Genomic DNA, 18207 nt, shown 5'->3' with positions numbered 1-18207 from the left:
AATCTAGTCCTTACGGCCATGACGGAAGCTCCATTCGAACCTATTTCATCAGCTTCCATTAAAAATCTGTCCCTCAAAGTAGCCTTCCTGGTAGCTCTAACCTCAGCTCGCAGAGTAAGCGACATCCAGGCATTATTTAGGCGTCCTCCTTATATACAGGTTAGGACGGGTAATACTCAGACCTGATCCGGCGTACTTACCTAAAGTGGTTTCTAACTTTCATAGGACTCAGGAAATAGTCCTTCCATCCTTCCTCCCTAATCCAGCTAATGAGAAGGAAGAAAAACTACATACCCTGGATGTTAGGAATTGCCTCATAGAATATCTGGCAGCTACCGATCCTTGGAAGAAAGATAATGCCCTATTTATTTCCCACCAAGGCCCTAGGAAAGGTTGTAGAGTGTCAAAAAATACACTAGCCAGGTGGATTAGAGAAGCAATTTCTGTAGCATACACTTCAAAAGGCAGGTCTCCACCTGGGAAGCTGAGGTCGCATTCCACCAGAGCCATGGCGACCTCGTGAGCCGAGAGATCAGAAGTCTCCATCGACCAGATATGTAAGGCGGCTACTTGGTCCTCTCCGAGCACCTTTTATAGTCATTATAGGCTAGACCTGGGTGCTTCCACAGACCTCTCTTTTGGTATAAGGGTGCTGCAGGCTGTAGTCCCTCCCTAAATAGTTATTACTCTCTGTAATTCTCTCAGGTGGTGCTGTCATGGACGACCGATAAAGTCTTAGTTACTCACCGGTTAACGGTATTTTTCGGAGTCCATGACAGCACCCGTATATTCCCTCCCTTTTAGTCTATTTTGGGTGTGCACTCCTTCCTCTTATACGTACACGGGTAATTTAAATAGTCGTGTATAGTATTGTATATAAGTTATGCTATTAACCATTGTGGTCCTCTGTGCTCTGTAATCCAACTGATGCGTGGGAGAGGTGCCGCCCTTTTGTATCTGTAGGTTTCCTGTTCCTGAAGGGCGGATCCCCTCTCTCAGGTGGTGCTGTCATGGACTCTGAAAAATACCGTTAACCGGTGAGTAACTAAGACTTTTGTAAATTTTGGATCTCAGAAATCTTTGGTAAAAAAAACTGTATACTGGTATATAACATAAGCGTAATATATATGTATTAGTAACATATATAGATATAATTTTATTATTTATTTTTTTTTTTTTATGACTGTACGTGTATTTACATGGGTATAATTTGGTTCGGCGTATGTCCCAAAATCTGTCAAATCTCCCCACAATCTACATCACAGAAATTGAGATGCTACAACCCCATCCCCATACATCCACACTACTGGCAAAAGTCAGAGGATCAGCGTTTGATTTTTGCTATGGATATACACACTAGAACATGAATTCCAGCATCCGGGGGCGCCTGTGAAGTCATGAACAGGGTCTTGTGAATGTTTGTGCTCAACTCTATAATTTACTAATATGCACTGTGTTTAGTGCACAAAACCATTCATTTAATATTGATTAACATCATATAATAGTAGTTTGCAACTTTCTTATCAGGCATGTCTTGTTTCCCTGTAAGGAGAATGAATGGGGCTGCTGAATTGCCTGGCAATTGTGTGCTTGGACACTTGCTGTGAGGAGAGCAGCTGGGAAGCTTGCCGGTTTCTAACCCGAGTAGCAGATGACAGTTTTGGCTAACCTTTGCATATATGCATCCAACCAGCGTTGTTAGCGTTTTGCATGGTGTTATGAGTTGCCCACATTTATATCGAGCTCCAGTACAGACCTATAACATATCGGTTGCTAGCAATCATAAAGTGTTAATATTAGTCTGAATACATTTTTCGGCCCCTGAACAATTTCTCACCTATACCCCAGAGCCGGAAGTTTTCTCTATCTGCTTCATTTTGCAAGTCTATATTTTTGTCATTAAGGCACAAAAAGTAGCATCTTGTGGTTATTGGGTCGTTCTATTCATATTTCATGGATTTTGTGGAGGGAAAATCAATTGTAAGATTCCTTGCTACTGTGATCCCATATGTTGGAAAATTAATTACCAGCAGGTAGTTGAGAGTATGCCAAGCCTACAGAAATGACCAGTAGTCCTACTATGATTGCGCTGATGTTTATATTAATTACTGTTGTCGGTAACAGCGGGAATAACAAGATGCATTGCTGGCGAGGCGCATGAATCCAACGACCATCTTTAGAAAGAAGGTTTTGGTTATGTGCCTCCTGCTACTGGGATTCATTTTTAGGCACCAGAAATGTTAAGCAGTTTAGACCCTTATTTGATTAGTTCGTCCTCTTTGGTGTGGCTTATACTTGTTCCCAAAAGAAGCGGCAGGAGGTTTAAGAGAAGGCCAGGGAACAGGACACAGCGGTGCAGAGGGACCTAAGTGCTTGTAGTGGAGAAATATGATGTAGCATAGGATGGCTTTTAGGCTATGTGCCCACGTTGCAGAAATGCTGTGTAATTGTCCGCAGCATTTCCGCAACTCCCCGCCGCGAGTTAAACGCGTAAGGAATTCGCATGAGTTTTCCCGCAAAACACAAGCATTTTGCAAGCGTTTTTAGCTTGCAGAATGCTTCTGCTTTCCAAGCGATTTGAAGCATCGCTTGGAAAAGTGATTAACAGGTTGGTCACACTTGTCAAGCATAGTGCTTGACAATTGTGACCAACTTTTTACTATTGATGCTGCCTATGCAGCATCAATAGTAAAAGATAGAATGTTAAAAAAAAAAATAGGGATATACTTACCCTCTGTCAGCCCCCGGAGACCTCCCGGCCCTTTTCGACGCTGCCAGCAACTTCCGTTCCCAGGGATGCATTGCGCGAATGACCTCTGATGACTTGGCGGTCTCGCGTGACCTCTACGTCATCAGAGGTCATTCGCGCAATGCATCCCTGGGAACGGAAGTTGCTGGCAGTGTCGATAAAATATGGTACCCAGGGCATGGAGTACCCGGTGACAGGACGCCGTTCATGTCTGAATCAATCCTGTGCAGAATTCTGTATTGACTTGTCCTCAGTCCTTCTACTGAGGCTTTTGATTTGAGTTTATAGCAGCTTGGTCTTTCATTCAGGTGGAGTCAATCTGAAAATGCTAGTTTATCGCCTTGACCCAATCTGTTTGAAAGTTCAAGCTGCTGCAATAAGAAATCACCCTGTGTATACTATGACATCTCTTCACATTTGTATAGTACACTGGATAATAAGGAACTCCTAAAATATACTCTAGCTGCAGAACAAATGATATAATAGCTGATGTTCTGTAGTCATAATTCATTTTATACTATCATACATTATCCTGTTTATACCAGCCACATCCTGTATGCAATGTACCGTATGTGATGTCCTGCCACCTGGTGCAGGATTTTGTGTGCCCAAGTCTGTGGTTGTTCTGCTGAGGCTTCATGTGAGTTAATGCAGCAGCTTGATGTTTCATGCACATGGGGTCTCTCTGACAATGCGAGCTCATCGGCTTCTGTGTTGCCCGATTTGTCTGAAAGCTCAAGCCGCTGCAATAACTCTCACATGAAGCTCTCAAGCAATCACAGAATTGTTATACAAAATGTTGCACGGGGCTGGTCCTGCGTGGGGCGACACATTGTGTATTGTATATCTGATGTCTGATATATACAGGGTGATTTGTGACTTATCTGGTTTTTATTATTTTAGAATTGAAGTGTACATTACTTCTCCTGCCTTCCAGGTCCTGGTTAATGTATAAGGTGTTTTTTTTATTTTTTTTATTACACACAATATTAAGAAAGACTATTAAAAAATGGTGTCATAATTTCCAGTCAGTGTGGTGCCATAATGGGGGTATTTGTAAGATCAGGACACAGGTTGAGGGTCTCGCTTTCCAGAATCTGTGCTCTGACCAGGAATGGAAACATTAGGTGATTTTTTTTTCTTAGTTGTTTGCACAAAGTTGTGGCCATTTTACATATGTATTTAACGTTAAAAAGAACATTTTTACAGTTCTGGTTTGGAGCACAAAGAATTTCTAAAACTCTCCCTAAGAGTTTTGTTAAATAAAAGATTTGTGATATAGTCAGTGATTGACCCCTCTGTCTGGGATATGTCTTCACAAGGCAGCTTTGGGGCAGCCAGCACATGTGGTGTGTACTGTGGAAGTCCCTTTGTTTCGCCTCTTTGCAAATGTCCCGGTTGTCGCAGGTGCTAACCTGTGACTCATCTGAACTATAGCCCCTACGGAACAACTCAGAGCTGTTTATTACCAAGCCCTACATATTTAAGTATAAATCTTCCCAGAAGGTCTCCATATCCTATAATATAAGACATGCATAAAATCTGATTCGGTGAACAACTTCTAGTATATGGGGAATATCTGACCACTGCCAATTTCTCCTATCGATATATATGTATTATACATGTAAGCCAGCATCTCTAATATTTTTTTCTTCTTCCATTCTCCTCTGCAACCCTTTTTTTTTTTTTTTTTTTCCCCAAAGCTGTACATCCACCAGGACCTCCACTTGCAAGACCAATTCTTCCGCGAGAGAGGGGTGCTGTAGATAGAGTAATTGAGTACTTGGTTGGTGACGGTCCTCAGAACAGGTAACTTGACACGCATGGAAAACTTCGGGACCCTGGTCCGGTACTCCCTGGCAGCTATATCTGGGGAGTGCGGACTTCCTCGGCCAGAACTTGAATGCTGGTGTCCTTGGTTCCTCTTGTGATTACTAGGTCCCTGTGCATTAGGATGTGTGCTGTGCTGCCATGACATCAGGAGTGGTTGGGCAGTATTCACAAGAGGCACTCAGCATGCCAGCATTCTAGTGCTGGCCAAGGATGTTCGCACTGCCCTTTTCTGCCTGCTGCAGAGTAACAGTGTGCATGCTGGATCAGGGTCCTGGAAATAACTTTGACTCTTTCTGCAGCTAGCAATAATGCTACCCAGAAGCTATAGAACACGAATGGTACAACATTTTTAATGAAGCCTAATTACAAAAAGGGTTTTCCCTAATAATGCTGCATGCACTTTTATGTTTAAAAAAATAAATAAATAAAAAATATTGCCCTCTTTAAAGGGATTATCTGGTCTAAAACTGTCCTCTCTCCTATTTGAATACTCCTGGCCACATTCCCACTAGACTTTCTGGCCTCGCTCAATACACCTACATTGAGCGAGGCTGCGCCCATCTAGCAGGAATGTGTCCGGGAGTGTACATATCACTGACACCAGAAAATCCTCACTGATCACAATGCTTACATTGAAGCTTCACAAGTCTGCAGTCACATAGTGACTGTGGACTTATCGTTTTAGACTGGACAACCTCTTTAAGGTGCCCATATCCTTCACAAGGCTTTAGCTAACTACCGTGTGTATGTATATTGTAGAGCAGAGGTCCCCAACCTTTCTGACCTTGAGAGCCACATTCAGCTCTGAGAGAGAGTCACGAGCCACATTCAGCTCTAAGGGCCCCGTCACACATAGCGACTCACCAGCGATCCCGACAACGATATGAACTTGTCAGGATCACTTGTGTTTCTACATGATCGCTGATGAGTTGCCAAACAGGCAGATCTCAGCAGCGATCAGGACAGTGATACGCGGGTAACAAGCGACGCACTTCGCTTAGTTACCCGCAGTGTACGTTAAGATACCAGCACGCTGGTGCAGGGAGCACCAGGGTTACCAGCTCCCTGCACCAGCGCGCTGGTATCTAACGTACACATCGGGTTTCTAAGCGTGGCGCTTAGAAACCCGATGTTTACCTTGGTTACCAGCTTCAGCTCGCTGATCTCCCGCCTGCCACGCAGCGATGCGTGCTGGCCAGCGGGAGACCAACAATCAAAAAAATGTCCAGGCCATTCAAGCATGATCAGCGATACCCAGCAGGGGGGCCGGTCGCTGATAAGTGTCACATGCAGCGATCTCGCTGGTGAGATCGCTGTTGCGTCACAAAACTTGTGACTCAGCAGCGATCTCGCTAGCGAGATCGCTGTGTGTTACGGGGGGCTTAAGAGTGTCGCAAGCCACATCCAGCCTTGAGAGAGGGTTGTGAGCCACATTCAGCTCCCGCCTCCCTCACAATAGTGGAAACCAAAGCTCCCATTACAGGCATAATGGTAACGAAACATTTTCCACAGAAATCACCCCAAAGCAGTATATCAAGATCCAGGGGTTCCCACAATACCCCCATTCAGTTCTCTCTCATCAAGCACTCCCAACACACTGTCACATCAAGCTTCAAGCACCTCCTCTGATAGGTGACATCATCTTGTCTCCAGCGTACCATTCTTAAATTATCTCAAAACCCCTAAGACCAGTATATGTGCATCCAGATTTGCTCTTCTGTGCAGGGCTGCTCACAAAATTCACCATTTTCAGATGCGCTCTTCATTCCTGTTTGCTAGATCTGGAGCTAATGTACCAAGCTGGCAGACAGCCGCGTGCCACAATTCATGAGCCTGTGAGCCACATGTGGCTCCTGAGCTACAGGTTGGGGACCCTTGTAGAGCAAGGAATAGAAGTTGAGCATTTCTTTCATCCACCTTCTAATAGCTGCTTAATCTTTAAACTTCTCAAGATCAGAAATATATTTTCCTATGCTTTTGCGGAAATCCATTGACTGGATTTATTAGGTCCCCATAAGATATCTTGTATAAATGGCTTCATTTCAATTTCACAATTTCCTGTATGTGTTGCGTCTCCCTCGTTTAGCTGGCGGCAGCAGTAGTTGTGTACTTTGTGCATTTTCTTTTCGTCTCAGTAAAATGTTTGCTCAGATTTAAGACAAAATTGAAGTCTCTGCACAATATCATATTGTGTCTTAGTCTAAAGCTGACTGAATGTAGAATATACTGGATCTATATAGGATTACATGTTAGATTTCATGGATCATTAATACTTATAATAGCTTTTCTTTACCCATTAAATAAGTTGGAGATGCGTTAGTCAAGCGGTCATTAATCTGATCATCATTAAAATGGAGGAACGAATGAAATATAATCGTGATATTAAAACTGAGTAAAGCTTAATTGCTTTTAAAATATGCTTTGGGGAGATGAAGAGATTGGAAGACTAATGTCCTAGATGCTTGTAGTGAACATAAAAATGAGAAAAGCGGCCCATTCATTACATTAGATCATATGTATGCGGGGGTTTATACCTGATTCTCATTTTGACTATTCTAGTGCATAATTGGTCTTAAATTAACATTAGATCAAGCCATACCCTACGATGCTGATAAAATACTGGACATCCCATTTAATTTCCCTGAAGTGCTGCTGAGTAAAAAATAATAATTCTATACTTGCCACCTGGGCCAGCGCCACCTCTCTCCCTCTCCATTCAGCCCTGTGTCCTGCTGGAGCCAGTCAGTAGCTGCCGTCTGCAGCCTTCACTGTTCCTTCCAGGCTGCAGCCTTCTCTTTTCAATCAGCTGGTGATTTCTTGTAGAAGTCACCTAAAATAGTTTGTTTATATCCGGAGACTCTATACTATGAAGTCTCCAATACACCGCACCCATAAATGAGGGATTCCTGCTCTTCTTTCTTTGTGTAGCACATGTTATACAATAGCAATATGCTTCAGGGAGTCTGGAGGATATTATACAGCTGTACTGAGCTGTGCGGCTATGAATCCAGCATTCTTGAAGCTGATTCTTAAAGTGCTCTTCATTCTTTCTCGCCCTACACGTTCTATAAAGTATAATAGTCTGTGTAACCTGGCACCTCAGTGAGATGGGAATCTGTTTTGCTTTGAAAAACATTTTATTACCTATTTACAGGATAGAGAATAAATATAGGTTTTCACCAGTGAGGCTGTTGGCAAATGGACCCCAGCACAGAACCTGGCTCCCGAAATCCCCTGTGTGAATGGAACAGTAGTGAGCATTTATGACAACTGCCCGTACAGACGGTGAACAGATCCGTGGCCGCAAATATTCCCTAACCCTCAATTCGAACATGCGACTTCAGGAGCCAAATTCTTGTGATCAATGCGGCTTCCTGCCTCCAGAACCCCAGCGATCGTATATTTATCCCTTGTCTGGAGGGTCGGCGATAAATGTTGATTTTGGAATGTCCTTTTTTATGCCGTCCTAAAATTGTCTTCATATTGATCCTCTACTTGTTTGATCCCTTGATCTAAATTTTCACATCCATGTTTTCTTTCAATAGATACGCTTTGATTTGCCAGCAATGTTTTTCTCACAATGGTATGGCCCTGAAGGAAGAATTTGAGTATGTTGGTAAGTATCCCTGTATGTTGCCGTGTTTCACTGTAGCTCATCTGCCTTATGTAATGGCAATGTCAGTGCAGACTTTAGACTTGGTTCTGTCCCTTTTTTTTTATACATTTAGCTCCCTCTAATTGGGAACATACAGCATTTTTGTTATGTGCATTGGATATTTACTGGCTACAAAGAAACGAGCACTGTTTTTGGGACTGCATTAATGAAAGCTGGCACCTGATTAGACGGATGCTGGATTTCATTTACAGTCCAGCTTTCCCCTTCATGCAATTAATCTGTTTAAACTGTGCAATTGTTTCTGCAGTTGAAGGCTCCACAAGAAATAAGTATAGGATTAATTTTAAAGAACTCGCTTTTTTGCAAGGAAGGAAGCCCTTTTCCTGTATCTTGCAGTCCTTTCTGTAAACCGCTGGTCTTCTGTGTCCCTAAATTGGGATGCTGCATGCCGATCACATTACAGCAGATATGCAGAAAGCAGTTGATTTGGTAAGTTGAGAAACGCTGCCAAGTCAAGACCATAATCTCAAGTTTGAGCTTTTGTGACCACTCCCAGCAGACTGAAATAGTCATGCTCTTGTATTATAAGGCTATGTGCACACGCTGCGGATTCACCAGTGGATTTTTCAGTGTGGATCCACAGGTAAAACTGCAGGTAAATTGACCTGCGGATTAGCCAGTGGTTTTCCCCTGTGGTTTGACACCTGGACAATGGAATAGGTGTCAAACCGCAGCGGAATCCGCAGAAAGAATTGACATGTCAATTCTTTCTGCGGATTTAAAACCGCAGCTTTTCCACAGTGAAAAAACCGCAGCATGTGCACCGTGGATTGTAAATCTCATAGACTTACATTGTACTGTACACTGTCTGCGGAACTGTTGCGGATCCGCAGCAGAATCCGCAGCGTGTGCACATACCCTAAGTGTATTCCGTTTTAAAGGTCTGTGCACAAAAACTGGTCCTGGGGACATCTAGATGTAATATATGTCCACGCTGCAGGACTTCCCACCCTGATAACTTTTCCATTGTTTGTGCATGGAATTTTGTTTGAATAGCTATCTCTGCAACAGGAATGCTTACGGTATGTCTCCGTGCATGTAGTTTAGCCTAAAGGGATCCGGTCAAGAGGGATTTGGACCTGAAACTAACTTTGTCTATGTAAAGCTTCTGAAATGTTTAACATTAATACCTTTTGCATTAAAAGTTTGTGCCTCCCATTTTCGTTTAAGAATTCATTAGTGGGGGGCGTGGCCTAGCACCTGATGTGAGCGGTCGGCTTCTGGAGCTCCTCCGCTGAGACCGGCAATTATCCTGACGATAGGACCCCTCTGGAGGCTGGTGAATCTCTGGGCGGCTGAGAAGAGACTCAGGAGGTCGGCCCCGACGGGTGAAGTGGTGCGGAGCTGCAGCGATGGTTCGGAGAAGGCAGCAGGACGCCAAGGCAGGAGCGGGGATCTGCACCCAAGATGGCGCCGACAGCGTGGAGTCGGCTGAGAGAGCGGACGCTGCAAATGCCTCTTATGCAAAGAGGCTAGAAGTGGCGGCCAAGCTGGAGAAATATGCCTAGGTGGAGGGAGCACGGCAGGAGATGGCTGAAGAGAAGGAGGAACAGGCTGGAGAACGGAGGAATGAGCAAGGAGAAGGCTCTGAGGATGATACGGTACAGGGGGGGCCGGAGGGGGAAGAAGATGGAAGGGGGAATGATGGTGTGGAACAAGAGAATGTGGAGGAGCTGGTTATAGGGGAGCCCACTTTGCGGGACATTTATGAGCTGATCAGATCATGCAAAATTGCGATAACGTTAACTCACAGAGTGGATGGAACTATAGCAGAAGTTACTACAATAAAGGCAGACATGGGCAAAATGGATAAGAGAGTGGGAGAGGTGGAGGAGAGAGTGAGTGTGTTGGAAGACCATATCTCTGAAATGCAAAAGGCCCACACTCAGTGTTTGCAAAAATGTGCTGCTCTGATTAATAAGACTGATGATCTGGAGAATCGTTCACGGAGGAACAATGTAAGATTAGTGGGTATCCCTGAGAAGACTGAAGGAAATGACCCTACAAAATTTATTGAAAAATGGCTCCAGGGCAAGATAGGTGGTGATAACCTGTCTAAGATGTTTGTGGTGGAAAGGGCTCATCGAGTTCCTATGAAACCCCTTCCGATGGGATCCCCCCCTCGTACAGTCCTTGCCAGGATCCTGAACTACAGAGATAGAGATGCCATATTGAGGTGTGCTCGTACGGCTGAAGACATGTGTATTAATGGCCAGAAGATCTCTATTTACCCAGACTATTCGGCTGAGGTACAAAAACAGAGGATGAGCTATGGAGGGGTTAAAAAGGAAGACTGAGAGATTTGAAGTTGGTGTATTCTACTCTCTACCCAGCGAAATTGAGAGTTGCAGCACTGGGGACGGTTCATTTTTTTCCAACACCAGAAGACGCCACTAAGTGGCTGGACTTAAATCAGCAGAAGCTCTCGGCTAATAAAGAAAGAGGGAAGTGAAGGGATGAGGCTGGAAGTGAAGAAGTTGCTGCCATATTGCTGCCTTTGGACTTTGAGTTCACAATTCATTGTGGTTTCCGGAGGACTTATTGTCAAAATGTTGTTTTATATGCGGAGGGGCTGGGGAGGTGTTTTAGTAACAGCGGATTAAGGGTACTATGGAAGAGGTAGCTAGACGCTGGACTACCTACTCTCTGATAAGAGAGGTGAACGACAACAGCGGATTAGTTATGGGTTACTGTGTTAAAGAATATGGGGGGGGGAGATGGGAGGGTAGGGTTGGGGATTGTTGCGGGGAAGTGAGACAATTTGCTGGGAACAGTGTCCTATCTTAAGGGGTCAGGAATTGGTACTTGGGAGGTATCATGGTGAGAGACACAATTAAAGTCGTTAGCTGGAATATAAGAGGACTGTCGGAGGGGAACCGGAGAACGGCAATAATGGAGTATGTGAGAAAACGGGGCCCGGATGTCATTTGTCTCCAAGAGACACATTTGCTTGCAGAAAAAGTAGATGTGCTAAAAAGAAGGTGGATAGGGAGGTCTTGCCATTCTACGTATTCCTCGTATGCTAGGGGGGTGTTGATTGGGGCGTCCACGCCCTTTGAAGAAATTGAGTGCCATGTAGATAGGGATGGGCAATATGTTCTATTATTCTGTAAACTCTATGGGCAGTCACTGTGTCTTGCGGCTGTTTATTTCCCACCCCCATACTCGGGGTGGGGGGGTACAAGAAATATTTGAATTGTATAAACGGGGTATGGGGTTTCCCATGTTAATCATTGGAGATGTCAATAATGTGATGGATGAAGGGTGGGATAGACATAAGAAAGATTCAAGCAAAGGTATTAAAAAACTGTCGAAGTTTGGGAATTATATGACGGAGATGGGGATGGTGGACCTCTGGAGGGTGAGGAATGAGAGCGTAGTTTGCTACTCCTGCTATTCGGCAACTTATGGCTCCCTCTCCAGGATTTACCTGGCACTGGGAAATGATTTAATGACGCGTATGGTCTGTGGAATTGAATATCTGCCGAGGGTGATTTCAGACCATAGGCCTATAGAGCTTTTGATTAGACGGGCAGGTGGGAGGCATGGACGGGGAGTGGGATGGAAATTGCACCCCTTGTGGCTTGAACATATTGATATGGATATCATTAAGAAGGAAATCACAGAGTACTGGCAGTTTAATTAGGAAAGTGTGGAGGGGCGGGTGGTGTGGGACGCAATGAAAGCTTTTCTGAGGGGTCTTCTTTTTAGTGAAATTTCTAGATGTAAATCCAGGACTAGGTTGGAAGATAAGGAGATCATAGAGGATTTGGAAAGAGCTGAAAGGGATATGGTGTCGGACCCATCAGAGATAACTAAACGTAGTTTAAAAGAAGCTCAGGAAGCGGTTAATAAGCTATATATAAAAAAGGCGGAGAGAAGAAGAGCTTTTCAGAAAGTACAGTTTTTTGAGGATGGGGAAAGAGTGGGACACTTACTTTCGGTGGTAGCTGCTGCACAGAGGGAATCGGGGTACGTATACAAACTAAGAACGGGAGAGGGGACTGTATTGACGGAAGTAGAGGATATTTTAGGGGAGTTTAAAAGTTTTTATGAGCAGCTGTATACGTCAGGGGTGGGAGATATAATGGGGAATATTGAAAGTTTCCTGGGTGAGGCGAAACTGCCTAGGATTGGGGACGATGATAGGGGAAGGTTGGAGGAACCTATAACGGAGGAGGAGATTAGATCTGCTATTATGTCAATGGCTAATAACAAGGCTCCTGGGGCTGATGACTCCCGGTTGAGAAATATAAGAATTTAATGGACATCTCAGTGGCCAAATTAAAAAAAAGTCTTTGAGGAGGCGTTAAGGGTGGGAGATCTGCCGGTGTCCATGAGAGAGGCGATAATAGTAGTCATTTTAAAGGAAGGAAAGGACCCGGAATTGGCGGAATCGTATAGGCCAGTTTCATTGTTGTCGGCGGACGTTAAGATTTTGGCTAAAGTTTTGGCCGGCCGGCTGGCAAGTGTGGTTCAGGGTTTGGTACATTCGGATCAGTCTGGCTTTATGCCAAATAAGTCTACAGTGATAAATCTACGTAGATTATTCTTGAACTTGCAGGTGCCGTCGGATAATGAAGGGAATAGAATTGTAGTCTCCTTGGATGCGCGTAAGGCATTTGATAGTGTTGAATGGTGCTATCTTTGGGAAGTGTTGAGATCTTTTGGTTTTGGACCAATTTTTGTCTCGTGGGTGAGGTTACTGTATTTTTCTCCGACTGCTAGGGTGAGAGTTAATGGGGAGGTTTCTGGAAGTTTTGGTTTACATAGGGGGACTAGGCAGGGGTGTCCGCTGTCGCCGCTGCTTTTTGCGTTGGCAGTGGAGCCCCTGGCGCAGACAATCAGGAACTCGACTTTGGTTAAGGGGTTCCGGTATGGTATGATAGAGGAGAAAATAGCCTTATATGCAGATGACATACTATTATTTTTGGAAAATTCTGGAGGGGCCTTGGAGGGGGCGATGAACATTCTTGGGGCATTTGGGGAGGTTTCGGGTCTGGAGATCAATTGGGCAAAGTCAAATATTTTGCTGGTAGATGAGGGGGGCGGGGAGATTCCGAAGGCACTGGAGGGTAGTAGGTTGCCGGTGGTTCAGCGGTTCAAATATCTGGGAGTTCAGGTGTCCCTTCCTCTTTCGAGTTATATTGTTTTAAATCTGTCCCCATTACTGGACAAATTTAGGAAGAAAGTAGGGGTGTGGTGCAGGTTGTGCCTCTCTGTGGTGGGTAGGATAAACCTGGCTAAAATGATTCTTATGCCCCAATTGTTATATATATTGCATAACTCCCCTGTTTGGCTGCCCCGAAGGTGGTTTCGTACCATTAACTCTATATTTCGAGACCTGGTATGGGGGAAAAAACTGCCAAGAATCAGGCTGGAACTCATGCAGAGGCCTAAAGATGGGGGGGGATTGGCTCTTCCGAATCCCTGGATTTATTTTTTGGCGGCACAGGGTCAGCAGTTAAGAGGATGGAGTGAGGAGAAAGGACTGGGTTCGGTTCAAAGGATTATGGTTTGGTTGGTGGGAAGGGACCCATTGGTTCAAGGTCTGGAGGCAGGGAATTTTGGGAAGCTGGGTGGGACCTATCCTACTTTGATGCTAATCCACAGAGTTTGGGAGGCAATTAAAAGGACAAGAGAAGTGGGAGCATTAACAAATCTCTCCCCAATTTGGAACAATGAAGTACTGCCTGAATTTGTTAAAATGGGGGAATTTAAAAATTGGATATCACTAGGTATACTATATGTGGATCAGATACAGGACGAACGGGGGTTATTGTCCTTTGAGACACTGCGGGGGAGGTATGGGTTGCGGGAGACCAGTAGGTTTCAATATGGACAGCTGAGACATGCCTATCAGGCGCAGAGTAAAATGGTTGATATGAAAATTTGTAGAGATATTCTGGTGGACTATGTATGTGCGGTGGGTAGTTTCAAATATTTACAGGGATTTGTTACATACCTTTCTTAATAGATTTCCCATTAAAGCAAAAGAGAAATGGGAGGAAGAGGTGGGAAGGATAGAGGAGGATATATGGGAAGATATCATGGCATATATTCCTCAGTTATCATTAAGTGAGCTGGGTAGACTTTCACAATATTATGTACTTCACAGAGTATATAGAACTCCAGATAGGCTTTATAGGGCAGGGTTGAGACAGACTTCTGAATGTCCTAGGTGTCGGTCTGAGGGAGCGGGGATTCTGCATATGTTATGGCAATGTACGAGACTGAATGCATACTGGTTGGAGGTGGGAGAAGCAATTGGGAAATCGTATGGATGTACAATCACATGGGATCCTGTGGTATGCATTTTGGGTTATGTAGAGGAGATTCAAGTTCAAAATCATCATAAACTGGCCATAGCTAGATTATTGTATGTTGCACGTAAATTGATTGCCAGACATTGGTTGAGTGGAGAGCCGCCGACTCTGCGGGAATTTTATAGACAGTCTGATGTAGTTGTTAAAATGGAAAAGGATATTTATAAGAAAAGGAAAAGTGTGAAATCTTTTGAATCACTTTGGAAACCATGGGTGGAGAGAAACTGATTCCGGAGGGATGCTGTTTACACGTGTAAGCAATGGATGCTAATGTCTCATTATTGACTATTGAGGATTTAAGGGAGGGGGGGTGGAGGGAGGGAAATGGGGGATTGGTTTATAATGTTTGTAAATATGTCTATGCTCCTTTTTTGGGCACAATTGTGTGCAATGTCATTTTGAATCTTGTTAATAAAAATTATCTGATTTAAAAAAAAAAAAAAAGAATTCATTAGTGAATGTACATATGAGCTAAAAAATGTAGGTGCTTGGCCTGTATCTACAGCTCTCCAGCCTTTCTCCTCTCACCGCTGTCTTCCTGTCTGTGACTGAAGGGTCACTGTTCTCTTGGATCTGCTCCCCCACCCAAGATCTCACCGAGGTGCCATCATTCGCGAGGGCAATGCGGAATTGATAATACTAGTCTCCCAACGTCATCAGGACCTTACTACATGCTCTCCGGCAAGACTGCACCTGCGTGAGTTCTCTGGTGGGAGAGCAGGTCTGGTTTTTCTCTTATGGAAGTTTCTCTACCTGTAATATAGGCTGGATGTGAGGTCTGTGTGTATCCAGGGTGCTGCTGCTTTTTCTTTCATGTATCTGTACAGATCTTGTATTGCACATATTTCCTTTCCATGTGCTTTTCTCCTTGTCTGTAGTCTGGTTTCTTTATGCTGTCCACTGCAGATCAGTGCACAGCCCCCTATAATTGCAAACATTGAGAGAAGAGAGTGGAGCAGAGCACCAATAGGAGCAGAAGGGATGAGTTGTCACATCCAAGCTACTGCTTTTTAGGGCACTTTGTAAATTTCAAAATTTCAATTCTACCAGTTATGATCCACTTTCTTTCTTTTTTTTTTTTTTAAAGTACACATTAAAAAGTAGGGATATGATATTGTATAATTTTCCAATTTGGGACCAGTGTCCATTGCAGTCTTTTTCTCAATCCATTTCAGAATTAATGCAAAGAACAACCACACTTAATGCTGCAATTTCAAGGAGAAGTACGATGTCTTCTGCTCAATACAAAATTCATCATATGCAATACAATACACATGTAATACAAAGGCTATATCGCTCGTGATGGCTACGAACAAAATTGTTTAAAGTCTTGTATGTTTTCTGTTTCTTCATTGTAAAGTCTTACGTTTTTTGTGTTTTGCTCTCCTCTAATCCAGCAGTGCACTTTCTTGAATCTTGAGCATGGTCATCCTTTCATATGTTAACCAAAGTCTGAGGAAAATCTAAAAACTATCTTTTTATAGCAACTACTTTTTTTTCAGTTTCATGGACTACGAAAAACCTTTAATATTTTTCTTACAGCGTTTGTATGCCTCAACAATCTTTTAAGAGAACTTTATATAGAACATAGCATGGAGAATATTATGTTATCTTGTTTGGACATATTTTTTTAAATACTTATATTTTTTTTTCCATTTAGCATTCAGATGTGCATACTGTTATTTCCTAAATCCTGCAAGAAAAACTCGGCCACAAGCTCCACGACTTCAAGAATTAAACCTTGAGAGGACGCCAAGATCAGACTCGCAGAGTTCCACCAATATATTGCAGGCTGCCATTGAGGAACTGGAAAACCAGACCTCTTCTGGTAATCATTTTATCTGTTTCCTTAAACATTACAAAAGCAAGGGATGGATACAAAATTTGTAATTGCCTGCTCTAGTGGTCTGCTGATGTGAAATTATTTATTCATCTGGAGACGTGTAATAATTTTTAATGCCAGAAAATGATAAATGTATATTTTAAATGTTCTGTAGTATTCTTTTTCACATTTTGGATATCTGTATATATGGGTGTTTTTGTTTTTTTAATTTTTATTTTTTTTATTTTTTACACTTCCTTTCTGCAGATCCATCAGAGGTGGAAGAAACTCCAGATGCTGAAGACGTTCTTGATGAGGAGGAAAAACCCACTGAGTTGCCTGATGAAACTTTGAAAGAGGGGGATCAAGCTTTGCATAAAGATGCTGTGCCGTCGACGAATGTTAATGAGGGTGAAGAGTCCTTGATGGAGACAGAGTGAATGTGCTGTATCCGTCCTTTTTTAGTTTATGGCAGCTTAGGCCTCACAAGTTTTCTTGTGAGATTCCACTTCCACTGACAACTCTAGCTAGATCTGCCTCACAACCACAACAATGTGCCATATCTTGTGGTCCTCTAGAACTTTATAGCACTTGGGGGGTGGGGGGGGATGTATACTTGATATTTAAACTTTTTTTTTCATGCTAGAATTGGCCTGGATGTGTCATTGGCCCAATAACAAGCATCGATAAGACACCCATAGCTGATATTTTATTCTTGATTTGAGTATTTTAAGGTAATGAGTTTGCAGGTTTATTTATTTTACATGTAGCTGTAAGAAAGCAGGGTTTGGGTGAACACCTTTTGTATCAAGGGTATTTGTATATTAAACGGAGTGTATGTTTGTGCGCGTGTGTTTGGATGGCGAATGTACCACAGCCTGTACCTTTTTTTTAAAGTGCATCTGCAAACATCAAAACCATCTCTACAGAATATTTTTTTTTTTTTTCCCTTGAGTGAGAAACGCATGAAATATATATAATATTTTTTTTTTTTTTTTAAAGGCTCCTAATTTTGTAGGTAAATGTCATGTCATTCTGCAATTCCCGCACAAACCCTGCTACATGCTTTTGCTGTTTTGGTTCATGTTTACATTAAAGAGTAACTGAACATTTTGTAATTGATTTTTCATATTTCATTGCACTGTGTAATTATAAGCAGATTGGTTGGTGTCCAGGTCCTGAGATTGCTCAAATTGCCATCCTTCTCGAGAGGTTGCACAGCTTAGGAGAATGGAGTCTGCCTGAGCATGCACACAGCCTGCAGTATGGATTCAATAGAAAGCATGGGCTACGAGGCCTATGCTCTTTATTGAATCCCTACCCTTCTCTGAAATTTGAAAAGACATTACAAAGGTTTAGTTACTCTGTAACTAACATAGGAAGAGCTTGTATTGTACTTGAATGCTAAGCTATATTTATATATGTAATATACCGGTACACACACCAGTAAATGTTCCTTTTTGTGTGTTTTTATGTTTTTTTTGTTATATGCAAATAAAGTCTGATTTAATGTAGTGTTGTTGATCTGCTCTTTAAAAATAAAAAGTAAAGCAAAGTTCAAATGCCCATTACCAAAATCTAAATGGCTGGACTTAAAGGGGTTGTCTGTGGCCACTCGTTTTGGCATCAGGTGGTGTACAGCGCGTATGTTGCAATGGTACCTGGCTGACGTTTGCACCATTGTGTACCTGTCCTTTTAGAATGGAGCACACACATGGTACCTGTTGCCTGGAATCTGCTATTGCAACATCTGCGCCGCCCATTCCCTAAGGGACCTAAGTACCAGGACATGCACATGTCC

General features: G+C 43.1%; 1 protein-coding gene across 1 annotated transcript in view; it reads left to right on the top strand.

The window, feature by feature from the left end:
* Window positions 1-17920, top strand: part of LNPK (lunapark, ER junction formation factor) — an 85884-nt gene extending 67964 nt beyond the window's left edge. The window contains exons 10-13 of the mRNA XM_073577422.1: window positions 4453-4558; window positions 8128-8198; window positions 16245-16412; window positions 16674-17920. Of these exons, the coding sequence (XP_073433523.1) occupies window positions 4453-4558; window positions 8128-8198; window positions 16245-16412; window positions 16674-16846 (518 nt within the window). The 3' untranslated portion in view covers window positions 16847-17920. The remainder of the gene's footprint in view (window positions 1-4452; window positions 4559-8127; window positions 8199-16244; window positions 16413-16673) is intronic.
* The last annotated feature ends 287 nt before the right edge of the window (window positions 17921-18207 follow it).

The sequence above is a fragment of the Dendrobates tinctorius genome, unplaced genomic scaffold (genome assembly GCF_039654945.1).
Source record: "Dendrobates tinctorius isolate UK_male_01 unplaced genomic scaffold, ASM3965494v1 ptg000056l, whole genome shotgun sequence".
NCBI lineage: Eukaryota > Metazoa > Chordata > Amphibia > Anura > Dendrobatidae > Dendrobates > Dendrobates tinctorius.
This window is presented reverse-complemented; position numbering and strand designations above follow the sequence as displayed.